General features: G+C 41.4%; 1 protein-coding gene across 2 annotated transcripts in view; it reads left to right on the top strand.

Annotated features, from left to right (window-relative positions):
- Positions 1 to 6,741, top strand: part of PTDSS1 (phosphatidylserine synthase 1) — a 32,711-nt gene extending 25,970 nt beyond the window's left edge. The window contains exons 10-13 of one of the 2 annotated variants that reach the window (XM_056330451.1): positions 29 to 128; positions 1,278 to 1,346; positions 1,880 to 1,949; positions 3,301 to 6,741. In XM_056330451.1, the coding sequence (XP_056186426.1) occupies positions 29 to 128; positions 1,278 to 1,346; positions 1,880 to 1,949; positions 3,301 to 3,410 (349 nt within the window). In that variant the 3' untranslated portion in view covers positions 3,411 to 6,741. Of the gene's footprint in view, positions 1 to 28; positions 129 to 1,277; positions 1,347 to 1,879; positions 1,950 to 3,297 lie in introns of both variants that reach the window. The other variant, XM_056330450.1, reaches the window with a different exon arrangement.
- Positions 6,742 to 15,276: the final 8,535 nt, after the last annotated feature.

Genomic DNA, 15,276 nt, shown 5'->3' with positions numbered 1-15,276 from the left:
CCCCCCCACCCCTTTCATTTACCCACAGGGTTATTGCTTTCCTTGAAGCTATTGTGTGCATAAAGTTTGGACAGGATCTTTTTTCCAAAACACAAATACTGTATGTTGTGTTTTGGCTTCTCTGTGTGGTAAGTGAGATTTCTCATGTGAAACATAAAGCATGGCAAAAGCATTGAAAACATCTAAATAGCTTCCTCTCTGGAACATTGGCAGCAGGGGATCATTGTTGGGGAGTGCTGGTGAAGAGCGTTGTGCATGTCCTAGGAAAAGCAAATGCTAGACCATTTAGAACACACTTTGAAGGGACTAGGATAACTTTTTTTCTTGACATCGCAGAGTATAGCCACAGTACCAGTACTTAACATGAAACAAACACAAGTTATAGGGCACTTTATGAGAGAAAAAATGTCAGCTCAAGGCTAACTTTGGCAGTGCTTGCTATAGTGCCCACTGGAAAGGAACAGGAGTTAATGAATAGCATTAATAAGTAATGCATGTTGATTCACACTAAAGTCTTACAAGTACATAAACAAGCCTGCTTTGTCAGGCAAATCATTCTCACTCAGCCCGCAACTTTGTACTTCAGTGTGATTATTGCAAGTGCAGCATGAAATGCCCATTTTGTAACAGTAAATGGATATTTGTCTTGCCAGGCTTGTAACTCTGATGCCAAACACATTTTTAATGGTCAGTGAAAAATAAGGCATTTATAATGGGCTGACAGATAAATACTTCTTCCTTCTAGTTGGGAACACAGTTTGAGCAGGTGATAGGAAGACAGCATTTATTGTTCTTCTATTTAGCATGATGATTTTATTCCTGAAGCTTCAGAGGAGAAAAGTATTGACTTGCTTCCCAGATCAGAGCACCACAAAACCGAACATGTAACCTAGCCTGAAGCATGGGACAGGGAGAAGGGGAATTTGTTTTTCTGCCAGAGTGGGTGTTCCTGATAATGTACCTACAAGGGCTTACCAACTGCCTTTGTATGACGACTGTACAGGATGAGGACAAAAATCATATTGACAGTGTATCCTGCATGTACAAGAATGATCTGTGTGTGTTGTCATGCTCCCATTGAGAACTGGTCTGCATACCCCATGGTGGCAGAATGTATGTGTACCTTGAAGCATGAGTCTTGCTCATCCTGACAAAAGATGCAGAGAGAAACAAGAGTGTGAAAGTCTCCGAATGTGGAATCTCATTCTTGGACCTTGAACAAGCAAGGAATTTGGGAAAGTTTTACACATTTTTTCTTTTTCTTCTTCCTTATTTAGGCCTTTACAACTTTCCTGTGTTTATATGGTATGGTTTGGTATGCAGAATACTATGGCCACCGGGAAAAGGTACTTTATTAAGAAGCCTGTTTTTGTTTTATACAAGAATTAAAACTGCAAAGCTCCTAAATATTAGAATTCTTTACCAGAGCTAATATAAATGGGGGTGAAGGGGGGGATGGTCCAGGGTCTAACTGAAGTCAATAGAAAGAACTCTGAATTCAGCAGGCCTTGGACAGATCCCAAATTACGCTGTGGTTTCTAAAGAATGCTGTCTTCTTAGTTACTCAAAATGAGGCTGTAATTTCAGCAAAGCATTCAGGGATGAATGGTTAGCTAATGTTCCCATTGTACAGGTGGAATGCTAGGGGAATATTAAGAATACTTGGTTACACAACAGATCACGTGGCAAGTGGTGAGTTCTTATTGTGTCATCTATGTTGTACCTTTCTAACAAGGAAGGGAAAAGTCCTAAGTACTAGCTGAAAGTTTTATGAGGACTTCTGCCACAGTTTAAATTTTTAAGTATACTTGTGAACAGGAGAAGTACTGGTCACAAGAACCACCAGCATCCCAATGACGTGTCCTTTTTGGTTTTGCAGACTTTATCAGAAAGTGAAGACAGCCCATACAGTCCAGATGCTTCCTGGCTTCATTCTAAATTCAGCAGAGGTATTGGCACTTTTGCTCCTATATTCTTGAAGTGGTAGCATTAAGGCTCAACACGAGGAAATGAGGCTTGAGAAACTTACCTTGCAGACAGCTGATCTTATTTAAACATCTCTTCGGGAGCTATACAGATAAATCAACTGCAAAGCTATTTTGCTTTACCACCTTTTTTTTTTTTTTTTCTTCTACCTCTCGGAAATTTATTTAACTTTTAATTAAGCAGCTGAATTTTTCTGCCATTATTCCAGGCCATTCTTGTACACTTAGGGCATTATGCATTTCATAACTCTAGTGGACAGATTTTCTCCCTGAACATTGCATGTTTTATGTGAAACGTATGAATGTGAATTGTGCTTTTATTCCTGCTTATTAAGAAACAATCAGGAATGTGCCTGGACCTTGTATTCTTACTGATGCTTCCCTAGTCAATGTAGTGCTGATAAACAGCTTTCTCAGACCTAAGCAACAGCAGCCTCCTTCTCTGACTCCATTTCTCCTTACACTAGAGGTCAGTTAAGCTACCTGCCTCCTCCATTAACTCTTTAATGTGGTCTTGCTTATTGAACAAATATCAAGATTCACACCTGGAAGTTATCTCTGTCAGACTTGCTCCAGGTGTTTGTATCATTAAAGATACTTGGGTTTTTTCATATACTTGAAAAGTACCTACAGCAGAACTGCTTTATATTCATGATTTTTCTGGATGCCGATATTAATTTATTCTCCGTTTAGTAGATTTTGGAGGGTGGTTATATTCTGGAGAAAATTTGCTTGCATTCAAAATGTTTTTCCTATTTATAGCTACTGGAGAAATTTGGCTAAGCAAATCTTTCTCTTGACTTTCTGATACTTAAGTAATTGCAAACTTCAGCCTCTTTCATGTTTTGCTCTTGAATTCTTGTTTCAGTCCCCATTATCATCCTTTGCTTTCTCAGTCAAACATGGTCTGTCATCTGAAAGACTGAAAGCAAGAAATGTATTCTTACAAGGATCTGTGACCTCACTTCCATAGTTCTTAATTGCTGATAGTAGTACCTGCCAGTCATAAAAATAAACATAAAAATGTTTAATTATTGATGTCATTTTAAATGGGAGATGTTTCATTAGTATATCCTTTTATAGCAAACTTCTGAATTTTTTGGAGGAGGGAGAATTTTGCAGAAGTTTAAGAATTGCATTTTTTTTAAAAAAATAGGCCACTAGATGGAGTACAAGTATCAACCAGTTCGTATTAGCCTGAAATAATTCATACTGTAAATGCTGTAGCTCTAGAAAGCCTTACTGTCTTTTAGACAAGAGTTTGATAATGTCAAATATATATATATGTAGTAAAAAAATATTTATTTCTCAGCAGGTGCTGACAATAGTCCACCAAAACATTCAGTCAATAGTGAAAGCCATTCATCTAGAAGGAGGAATCGGCACTCCAAATCAAAAGTAACAAATGGAATCGGCAAGAAATGAATGGTCTCTGAAGGTATCTACGGTGTGATCAGAGGTGACAAAGAAAATCAGACCCGGCTCTGAATTTCCAAATGGAAGATTGATTTTTTTAAATTTAAAAGGTAAAAAAAGGAGGTTGAAGATAAGGATGACAAAGGTGGAACAGACAGTGTAGTGCAAATCATTGCCTGCTGACACTTGCCATTCACTGATTTAAATATAGTTTCTTCAGCATGTGGCACCAAAAGCTAATGAAGAGTATGCTGGAAAGAAAAGTAATTTTGTCATAGCAGGTACACCCTGTTTTGTGTTCAGGTGTTGCAAGTGCATTTTTAGTATCTTAGTTGAGGACATAAACACAAAGGCTAGTAAACTGATAATCAGTTGGCATAGTTGGTTGGATTCTTTGGTTTTGTTTTGTTTTGCTGTGTCTTTGTTGTTTTCTAGAAAAGTATACAATCCTTTGACTAAAAGCAACTCTGCCCTTCTTTATCAGTCTCACAACTAAACTTTTCCATGCAACAGTTAGTAAATATTTAACATTTCCATAGTTGTATCCATCTGCTTGCTTTTATGTAAAGTCTTTTTAGACTTTACCTGGTGACAGGGTTTTACCAGTGAAGAAACGGGTCCAGGTTTCCTGTAAAGGATGTGAAACTGATCTTCAAACATGGTTTTTCTGTTCTGCTGTTGTCCTTCTGCTTGATTGTTACACATTTGATTTCTTTAAGTTTTTAAAATACTTAAATGAAAACGTGTTGCAAAGTGGTGGGCCATGCTTCTTGCCCTCAGACAGATATGTCATTCAGGGTTTTTTCTTCCTTTACTGCAGTGTGTTTTGCATCTTCATGTCATTTTTTTCACTTGTCACATCCCTTCTAATTTGCTTCAGCCTCAGCTGGAACCAGAAATTCCAGTGTCTTCAGACTGATGTCAGAAACTGCTTTGAAGGCTCTGATGTCCTACTAAGCCTGGTGATAAGGCAGTTTTTTTGCTGAAGCTGAGTTGTGTACCACTTCCATAAACATAATTATCTGTGAAGGCTTGCTGTAGTCTTTGGTGTTCAAGGGGAAGCATGATATTACTGTGACATACCCCATTGTTCTGGTAATTCTTATCATGCAGTCAGATACCCAACATCAAAGTCATTCTTGCAGGTTTTGTGGTAGGGTTTTTTGTGGGTTTTTTTTGTTTTGTTTTTTGGTGTGTGTGTATTTATTTTTTATTAAATGTATTAATTCTGGCATCTAGCAAAGTGGATAATTCTCCAGCAGTGAATGTAATGATTAAGTCAAGAGGTAAACAATCAAGAGCAATCAGTTCCTGTATTAAGTTATCAAAATGTTTTTGTGCCAATTAGATTTTGGAATTCATGGGGTTCAGAGGGGTAGATAGCTTAAGCAAGGATAAGTAATACCCTTTAGTTTCTTAGTCTTCACAAGAAAATGGGATTTCCTTTGAATAATGTTACTGTGATTTGCTACAGGCTAAGTACTAAAAAAAAAAAATGCAGCAGAGACTTGATAGAGTGTATGATACTGTAAATAGAAAAAAGTATCCTGTGTACTCCATTAATTCCTGTGTGCCACAGATTATCAATTTTTTCAATGCACTGAAGTGCTGCTGCTGAACTCCTCAGAGGCCCTTCATTTCCCATCTTTTCAATCAAACCTGAAGTGTAGAACATGGGAAGTAACATAGTAGAAGCTTTTACGTCATCATTGCTACAGTGACATTAAATGTTACATGAGAAAAAGTGTTAGAAAGGCTTTCTTACAACTATTTAGTTTTCATTCATTCTAGAACAATTCCATGTATCGCCTCTTTATTCGTAATGTACCACATTTTGATGAATGTATTTGTAGATTTCTTTGCATACTGAGACTTGTTACTTTTTTATTTTATTGGTTAATAACTCAGTCTGTGTAAGACTAAAGAATGGCATTGTAAATTTTCTATTGATTCAATACCAAAGCAAGAGATTGGAAGTCTAATTGCTTAGATATTTTAAGTACTGTGGTTTTCAAAGAGGAGTCTGTTTTGTACTTGCAAGGTATATGCACACCAACTATATATACAAAGCTTACATGTGTAAGCAGATGCTGAAGTCCAATATCTACTTGCCTGTGGGGACGGGGACAAGGACACATTTTGTAAATGCAGACTTGGTGCTCACACTGCTGAACTGCACCCTAAAAATATTGGAAAGGTAAATAAGAAGTGTCATCTTGTTAGAAGCCGACTTCTGTATACTGTTACAACAGTTTGGCCTTGAAGAAATGTTGTTTGACAACACCTTTAAAAATACTTCCCATAAAGTCTTTTTACTACTTTGATTTTTTTTGTGTGTGTATTTGGTTGGGGTGTTTTTGTTTGGTTTTGTTGGGCATTTTTGTTTGTTTGGTTTGGTTTTTACTACTTTAAAAGAGGCATGGCTAGGGAGAGGGGAAACTTAAGTAAACTATTCAAATGCTGCTTGGAAAATGGCACTTTGTGTCCTCTGTCAACAGTTCTGGCTGGAATTCATGTGTGTTCTCTCAAGTCCTCCACTGACTGACAAGTGTATTTTCAGCCCCATTGTTTTGGACGTAAAGCTTTGCGCTGGCAGGCATTGGAAGGTGCTTTTGATCACTGCTGTAAAATTAGTGATCTCAATACTGTTATTTACTGTGTTATTGCTGATTTCTATATGTGTGTAACACCTACAATGACAAATCACTGAGCTGTTTAGCAACAAGCATCTATGTATGAGTTTTGCTGCTTGAACAGTATTTTGTAAGAGTCACGGATGCACTGTCCTGTTTTTAACTACTTGTTCCGTCACAGCCTCTCATTCCTGCTTTCCTGCTTCTGATGTTCTTGCCTTTCTCTGTGCTCTAGTCCTCTCCCCTGCTGTTACGGAGAGATCTGAATTGGCCTTCCAGAGGCTGTCCATCAGTGATGTCAGTCATTGAAGGGAGGCTAATTCAGGGCAGCATGGTGTAAGCGGAGGGTAGTGGCAAGAACTTTAAATAGTGGATTAAATAAAAACAAAGTTTAAAAATGCAGGTATACAGCGAACCAGAACTAGCCTTGAGTACTAGATTCCAGTATTAAAGTTGCTGCATAGATCATACACAGCATCTGGCTATATATTTGGAGTGTGATTTCAACCAGTGCTTTTGTTACTCTTCTGTGAAGATCATCGTTTGGTGTTCCAGCAGTTAAAACTTTAATATTTTTTACTTTCTTTTCACAAAGGATGCAGATGTTACCTTGTATTTAATAGTTTTTGAATAGAGTTGCTCTATTGTATTGATTGCAAAGTATTGTATTTTGCAATAACTCAGTAAATCAACCCATGTCACCAGTATGTGTGTTTGTCTGTCCATGCAAGGCATAGGAAATGATTACATACTGCCTTTAGAAGCTATTACATTTTATTCTATGTAATTGCATGCTGACAAATGCAGTGGTTCCCGAGCAGCCTACAGTGCACGCTAAGGTTTTGCTGTAATTTATTATTCAGAGCAGCAGATCTGATAATATGAACAGTTGTTATGCCTTCTGAAGTTTCCCTAGTACACAGGGTAAGTTACTTTAATTATTCTTGTTGGAATTGTTTTACTATTGGATGGGAGAACTGAATTGCAGGATGGTCTCATGACAGACCTTCAAAGGAGAAATGAGGCTTCTACAGAAGAGCTGTGGGACAGGCTATCAGCAAATAAACTTCTGCCAGTATAAAGATGTCATTGAGTACCAGAAACACTTTGCTTTGGCTTCTACTGCTACCATAGTCTCCACAACAGCAGTTTCCAGTTGTTTTTACACCTAAAACCTGTTGTGAGCTGTTTATTGCTTCTCTGCTGCTGGCAGTAGCCTGATGCCTAGCGTGTAAAGAAGCCTGGCTTTTCCTTTCTTCCTCAGTTCCTTCTCTCTACAGGCATTGAATACTGGGACTTTCTGCCTTGCTGGGAAGGGCTCTTCTTCAGCATGATTTACCTCTTTGAATTCTGATTTATAGAGAACCCATAAATTCTGAAATTGTAGTAAAATTTGGAATAGCCGGGACTTCAGCTTGTTCGTCTCCTGGGAAGAACAGCTAAGAGGAACGTGGTGAGTTGGTAAATCTTTTCTGAAGGCTGGGAAAATACCTAATTTATAAGAGCCACCTCTCTCACAGGACGCTGCTTACTACATTGGAGAAGGCTTTTTAATGTCTTCATTCTGATCAATTAAAGCATTAAAAATACTGGGAAAAAAACCTGAAATATTGGAAGAAACTTCCTTTAAGAAGCAACACTTGAAAAATGTGCTCCTTTGTAAGCATGGGGCTCCACTGCTTTTGGAGGATCACTCTCTACTTGGTGCCTTGGTCGTTGCCGTTGCAGGTAGAGCTGTAATCATCGGGGTCAGGGTAGGGTTAGATGAGCCAGATGGCTTTATTTCCGCTCAGTTGTCCTGTGGCACAACTTGCACGCTGTTTTGATAACATGATTTGGCACAGACTGGGAGCTGGAGCCAAAAGCTGGCATGGTACTGATTGATAAAGGTATTGGTGGCCATGCCTGCTCTTATGTCTCAGTGTTCACGTTCAGCTATACCCTGCTAACGTGCCTGTAGGCCTAAGCACTGCCCTCCTGTTTTCCCACTGGTATTTCTCCATCTGACCGTGCTGGAGCATTGTAAGGACTATGTGCTCAGGGGCTGGGGTTTAACCAGGTGTTTCTGAGCTGATTTTAAGCCTCCTAGGCAGTACTCTTGTCTCCCTCTTCCTCCAGGTCTGTCCTGCCTTCTTATCTACCCATTGCTACGGCATAACTTTTTCTGGACCCCTGGCAGGGCCTGGTCTTACTTCAGCAAATGAAGGTAGTTCGCTAAAGGAGGAGTTGCGCAATTGGGTGGAAATGTAATTTGGACAAACACACACCCTGCATTACTTCGCTTTTGCTTTTTTAGAAGGCCGGTCAGGAATCGAAAGCATACATTGTTACTCAAAGAAAGCGGGACTAGAAAGCCCCAAACCCTTCATACGGCGGGGCTGAAAGCACAAGGGCAACCCGACTGCTAGCCTGGGCCCACCAAGGTGCGTGGTCTCTCACCTGTGTGCCTGCTCAGTCGCCTGTCAGCGCTGTGCCTGTGGTGCAGGTGTGCCTCGGGTGCTGCCTCCTGTGCTGGTTTTGTGTACACCAGCCCCCTCTGAAGCCAGCTGATGTTTAAGCCCTGCCTGCTCCCAGCTCTTTCTGGAGTCAGGGATAACTCTTCACACTTCTCGGCACATCTGGGTCCGGGAGGGCTTGACCATTGAAAGTGTGATGATAGATAGTGAGCTTTCTCACATTTTATATGGTACCAATCAAGCCAATAAGCTGCCTGTATGTGAGAGTTTGTGCATAAACCACCAGGTTGGCTCTAGAAACCCAGTTTGGGTCTGGAAGAAGTACTGCTACATGTGTTTTCTGTTTTCTGGAGGATTCCAGGCCTGCTGTTGCATTTGGCAGTGTCCAGTTTGCTATACATCTGCAGAACATCGTGAAGAACAGATCCTGCACAAGTCTTCTTTAGTGTGTTTTTCAACTTGCTGTTCACTCTGGACAGCTGTTAGCAAAATGTATCAAGTTTCCTCGTACTCTAGAGATGAGTCCAAGTCATGGTTTTTCTCAAAAGACTTTGGAAATTTTGGAATTAATTTTTATTTCCAGCTCCTTCCTGTGTCTTTAATTTGGTCCGTATCTTTTTGTGTTTCCATCATCTCTCAGTAAAAGACCAGAATTGGTCTCTCATGCTTGGACTTTGCTCCTCTCACAAAGGAGCAGTTCTGTCCTCAACAGTCTGAATTACGTTACGGTACGACCAAGTGAGTTTTTACTTCAATTCAGAAAAAAAGGAAGTCTGGGAAAGAATGTAAATTGTAAACATTGAATTCCTATAATCAGCAACAATGTAAGTGCCAGACTGTGCTAAGCATACACATGGGTTTAATTTTCATAGTTTTCATGGATCTCAGTTTGCAAATGATCATGAAATGACTGGATGGCTTATTTAATGTTTTTTAGAGTAGGGAAATTTACAGCAGTAGCATTCCTATGGCAGTGATCCAAAGTATGTTCTACAACTGCTGTGCCTTCCAGTTCAGTGTTATTGGTGGTTCTTGCTTAAAAAAATGCACGAAATACTTGTGTGTGTGTATGTATGTATATATATATATGTATACATCTACCAGAAGAAATTTCTCACCAAAATGCTCAGGGCCTGGTTGAGTGTAGTCTTTGTGATAGTGACTGCTGTGTGCCTGGACATTTAGAAGCCTCCAAGTCTATATGTACCTCTATAATGTGCAGAACAATTGGGCATTACTCCACTGGCAGCCCCTAGGTGATGCTGTGACACAAACACACGCACAATGTGACCTGGATTTTCACATGTTGCTTCTAATTTTGGGCTACTGGCTTCAGCCACCCTGGCTTGGTTTTAAAGACTTTGTGACTGGTAATTACATGTGCTGTACACACAGGGCTGCAAAGTGCCCATGTTGTCAAACTTGCTACAGAACAATCAAAGCAAAATAAAATCAAATGACTAGTTTTGAGGAGGCTTTTAATTAAAATTTTAAATGATAGCTCTAGTCTTTGGCGAGCAAGAGCGAGAGACTTCTATTTTAGCTTTTACAAAACACACAGACTACCGGTTTGTTGTCCAAGTACCTTCCCCATTTGAAGGGAGCACTACTCTCCCCAGAGATCTTTGGGATGAAGCTCTGGGCAGGGTTCTTTTGGCTTTCCTTCTGTTCCCACTGCCCTTTGTGTAGGGCGTTGGGGTGGGACGGCGTGACCGCTGTTTGAAAAGGTGGTTTGGGTTTTGCTCCTAGGAACTCAGCCGGACCTGGCTGCGGTCCCCAGTGCTGCCTGCTCACCTGAGTTTCTGGCTGTAGCAACGAAGCTGTGAGTTTATCTGCTTGCTTACATGAGCCTGTCCCTCATCCCTGCTGTCCCGTTTGGGAAAGGAAAGGGAAGGGAAGCCACTGTGTGCGCATTATTATTGATGTCTTTACGTTGCTCAGAGTTTGGGATGGCTTAGTATATTTCAGCAAGAAATCAGAGCTTCATATGATCTGCAAAGAATTCCTATTTTTCCATTAAGAGCCACTGAGCATTTTTTCTAAAGATTTGGTAAATCCTGTTAGTCACAAACCTCGACAGGGCACCCACAGTTGCTATGACTTCTACCTGTTAATGCTAAGACATTGGCTTGGGGAAAAAACCTTTGTTTAACTTTTCTGTGGTCAGCTGAAAGAAGAAAACACAGTGCTTATTCCTTGCGGGAGGGAACACAGTGTCCTTGCTCTTCTCAGTTTGGTTCTGGCCGTTAGTAGAAAAACCTGTATTGGCTTTGTTGTAGCCTGGCTTCACTACTTAATGGAGGGGAAGAAGAATAGAGTAAAAAATACCATTAAAGGACATGTGTTTCCATTAATCAAGTAAGTAATCTGGAAGGAAACTAAGACGTTTTATTAAATTAACTGAGACATTTAGGTGGGTTTTTTTCCCCTGATGCATGTGCTGTAAGAGCTGTAGGTGACACAATGTTGCTTACAACTTTTAAAATAGTCTTATTTCTGCCCATTTGCTGACTTTGCCATATCTGGATCCCAAATCTGGATCTGTGCATTCCGTTTGCCCACATTTAAAATGCATTTGGAATAGCAGGATGGAGATTGGGGTGGAGAAATCTGATAGAACTGAACTGCTATTTCCTGGTGACATGTTCTCTAAACATCCCAAAATATCTCTCAGGGCGAGGTGTTCTACTTGTTGACTTCAGGTTTCAGTAGCACGCCGCCGTTCATTCGTTCCCTGTGCTTCTCATGGGGATGGTAACATGATTGCCGGTAATGACATTTCATGCTATAGAGTTTTCTTCTCGCATGGCTTTCACGTTGAAGGATTATTTTCTTTTTGAAACAATGCGTGAGGCTTTGCAAACTTGATGGGGGGTGGCCAGTAAGTTCATGTTAAAGATTAGAAATGGGGACAAAGGCTAAGTGACTTCTCTATGTTTCCTCAGGAAGCTGAAGACAAAGAGAAGAGTAAGATCCCAGACCTTTGGATCCCGTGCTGTTACCAGAAAATTATCATGGGACTTGCTAAAAAAGGTTTTCTGTAGTAAATCCAAGAATGTTATCTGCATCTCTTAATCCCTAAAAATGAAAACTTACTATGTTACACAAAGGGAACAGGAGTGAGGTGATATCACCCATCCGTTCATATAGTCTGATCTTCATGTTATTTTACTGGCTTACTTCAGCCTACCTACCTTTCCCAATGAGCTTTCATGACCAACTCCTCAGCTGTTGATTTGAAATTAAGGTTTGCTAAAAGTGGGTCAGAGTGTGTAGGGCAAAATAGAAGATTTTTGGATCTCCAGGGCATGCTGGGGCACTGCGTTCTGAACCAACCTAGCAGTGTTCTGCTATTCTTGTTAGCACTTGTAGTCCATTACGATTGACTTCCCAGGGGTTGCAACAGGCAGGCTCTTCGCCAGAGCTGGTGACCTGTGAAGGCGGCAGATCCTGGTTGAACCAGGGCTGCAGGAGGGACAGCAGCCAGAGGCTGGGAGCGTGGGTCTCATCCAGCGTTTGAATCAGAACTGAGTCCTTTGGAAGACTGTTCCCCCATGTGCATGAAAAAATAGCAGCTGGAGCTGCTCTAAAATATATAACATGGCAAAGAGTGTTTTGATCTCACTGGCTCCTTCCTGAATTTCGGGGCTCGTGCAGGTGCTGTGCCTGCTCTCCCTGCAGAGCCATGCTCGCTATTGAGGTGTTCCACTCCTGTCTTGGGGGGTTGAGATTATTTCGGACCTTTTACTTCTCTCGCGCGTGTCCGTTTCTCGTGAGCCTGAATCAGTTTTGTCTCACAGCTTACTGCAGGGTTGTTCTTATTGCGAGCCTCCACAGTGACCATCACTTGCTTCTTGCTTATCTGACCATCCAACCCCTAGTAAGTTACCAGAGGACTTTTCAGACTAAAGCTGCCGTGAGTGATTAGCTGTAGCACAGTCCTCCTGTGTCTCTGTCAAATTTTGCTCTCATTAGCTTGGTTATGGCTATGAATACTCCTCATGCACCACTGCCTGTTAAAAGTGGCGTGGGCCATGACTCCATGCCAAATAACCATGGTATTTCCAAGCAACTGCTGACTCAGAAATGCACTGCTATGTAAATCACTTGGAGCACCAAGCAGTGAACTTGAGCCACCTCTCTGAAGCCCTTGATGTCTGTAGAGCCCAATGCTGGGGTAAGGCAGGAGTCTGGCCACCACATAAATTTAAATTTTCTTTGGTTTTGATGAACAACTCCATGTTGTTGCAGAGAAACCTGTTGGCTGTGGGTTTGTGTGCCCAGGCATGCGTTGCCTTCTTGGACACTCCTGAGGAAACTGAGTCGAAGTGGGTGATCTGGCACAGCCCTACCGCTGATAACAGGACCTTAAGACCCTCATGGTTTTGGGTTTGCATCTGTCAGAATTGCTGGGTGAGCTGATCTCCTTTGCTTCGTGCTGTTTTCCCTGTGTTGCTATAGCAAGAGTAAAGCAGATGGCCCACCTGACTTCGTACCAGGCTAGAAAGTTTCAATTTCTGCTATTTAAATACTGCTCTTGAACCTGCCCAGGCCCTGGTGTTTGCTTCCATCAGCCATGCTCTTCTGCCTTAACATGCCAGAGATCTTTCATCAAAGACTAATTACTTTTTAAACTTGATAGAAGGCTGCCAACCATATTAAAGTGAAAAGAAAAAGGAACCAAAATACAGCTTTTGTTTCTGAGCTGGGTTCCTGGCTCATCTCTATCCTTCCATCTAATGGGATCCCACAAGGCTTCAGCTTTCAGCAGGTGCCAGAGGTGTCCCGGTGACAGTCTGGTTCAGCCTCTGTTCTGTTCCACTCACAATTACTTCTTACTCCTCTGCCTCAGCAGCCTTACCGCTTTCCCTCATGCAGCAGCCAGCCTCTCCCCTTCCAGCAGCAGGACAGGATGCCTGGATTTGCCTCCACTTGGGCCAATTGATGGAAGAGCCTAAGTCAGGTGCAGAGTCCTCGTAGGCTTCCTTGCCAGTCAGTAAGATTCAGTAGGCACCTTCAAAGAGCAAGGGACGTTGTAGATGGTTTAATAACCCTCTGGAGCTGCAGGTGTCCTGCTTGCAGCAGGCATGTAGCTGTACCAGCCTTCTCATTGCAGCACGTCCCGGAAATGCCTAAATTACAGTGGATGAGTCCAGGCCCTTGCCCCGTGTTGCTCCACTGATTTGAGCCATCCCTGTTGGCCCCCACAGTGTGACGCTGTTTTCTAAATGCAGAAATACTGTACTCCAGCGATGGATAATTCCCATCTGATGGGATCGGAATTACTCATTGCCTCTCTTCCCGATGGGGTGCTTTTAGGATGCTGCTGATACGCTGAGCCTGTTACAGCATCCAAAAGGAAACAAAGGGATCCATGCTGGAATGAACATGTTCACTTGCTTTCTTACAGGACCTGCTAAATTTGAGGCTGTTTTCCTACTAGTTTGATAAGCAATATTCAGCATGGGAAAAGATAAGAGACAAACCTTTCTGTCTGTCTGTCTTCTCTCAAGTCTTCCAAGCTGTAATTCATCTTCCCCAGCTTCTTTCTTGAGGAGCTAGCTGCTGCTGTTAGAAGAGGGTTAAACAATTGCACTAGGAAGCAGAGAACTTTATCATAGCTAAGGAGGATTAACACACACGTAATCCCCTTACAAAGCCACTTCCCTTCCAACTCCAGTGCGTAAAAATAAAAAAGGATTGGATCGATGTTCTTTTTCTTATATCTAATTCAAGAACAATAGAGCACATTAAGTAATTAAAATGTTCACCTGTAAGGTGCTTAAAAGCAAGGCTTCTGGCAGATACATAATTAGCCCCAGTTAGCTGCTTACTTGTTTACTTCCGTTAATTTACCCAGTGTAGGGTCTTCGGGCTTGGAGCTTTAGTTAGAAAACATTTTGTTGTTGCGTAAGGTAATGCAGTGGATAGGCAGGGACCAAAGATAGAAAAATAGAAAAGAGATAATTTACTGAGCCAACATACATGCTAATACAGGGCACTGCAGGTCCTCTTTGTTACGCCAACTGGAGATGCTGGTAATTTATCTTTTGTCAGAACTATGGTTGTTAATAGGTTGGGTAAAATCACCCCAAACATTACTATTTTTCTTGTGTTGTTTTTCTTCTGCAGAGGACTAAGTCTGCTCTGCCTGTCTCTGCACGTAACATACAAAACAGTGGGTTTTCAACTTTCTTTAATGGAAGGATGACTTAGAAAAATGCAGAGCTGTGCATGCCCAGACCAGATGAGTGTTTTGAAAAGAGGGAACATATCATGGCTATTACCTGCACGACCAGATAAAAACTAGTCTTAAATCGTAAGGATTCACTTACTGTTTTTTGTTATTTTGTTTGTATGCATGCAAAGGGGATGCATGTGAAGGGGTGAAGGGCGGGATTTTTGCCTGGTGTCACATGCCACCTCCGCTAGCCCCCTGGCTGCTGAAAGCCAGAGGATGCTGGTTGACAAACGGTGACAGGACAGACAGACAGAGACCTGAGCGGACTCAAGAAGGGGAGAGAAGAGAATGGCAGATACAGGCTGCATTTAACATCTCCCTTGCTATGAGCTACAGGCATTGCTGCTGTCAGGACCATTCATTTCACTTGGGTTTTATAAAGTGTCTTACAAAAAAAAAAAGCACTGGAAAAACAAACTTTGGGAACGATTTGCAGTTATTTATTGTTTGAATGTACGTGTGAATGGGTGACTCTGCAGAAAAGCCCACAAATGGTTAGCATTTGCGATCTGGATAAGGCATATGGAAGGTTAGAAGATAATGAT

The sequence above is a fragment of the Falco biarmicus genome, chromosome 3, assembly GCF_023638135.1.
Source record: "Falco biarmicus isolate bFalBia1 chromosome 3, bFalBia1.pri, whole genome shotgun sequence".
NCBI classification, from domain to species: domain Eukaryota; kingdom Metazoa; phylum Chordata; class Aves; order Falconiformes; family Falconidae; genus Falco; species Falco biarmicus.
The sequence above is the reverse complement of the archived record's forward strand: the minus strand, read 5'-3'. Positions and strand labels throughout refer to the sequence as shown.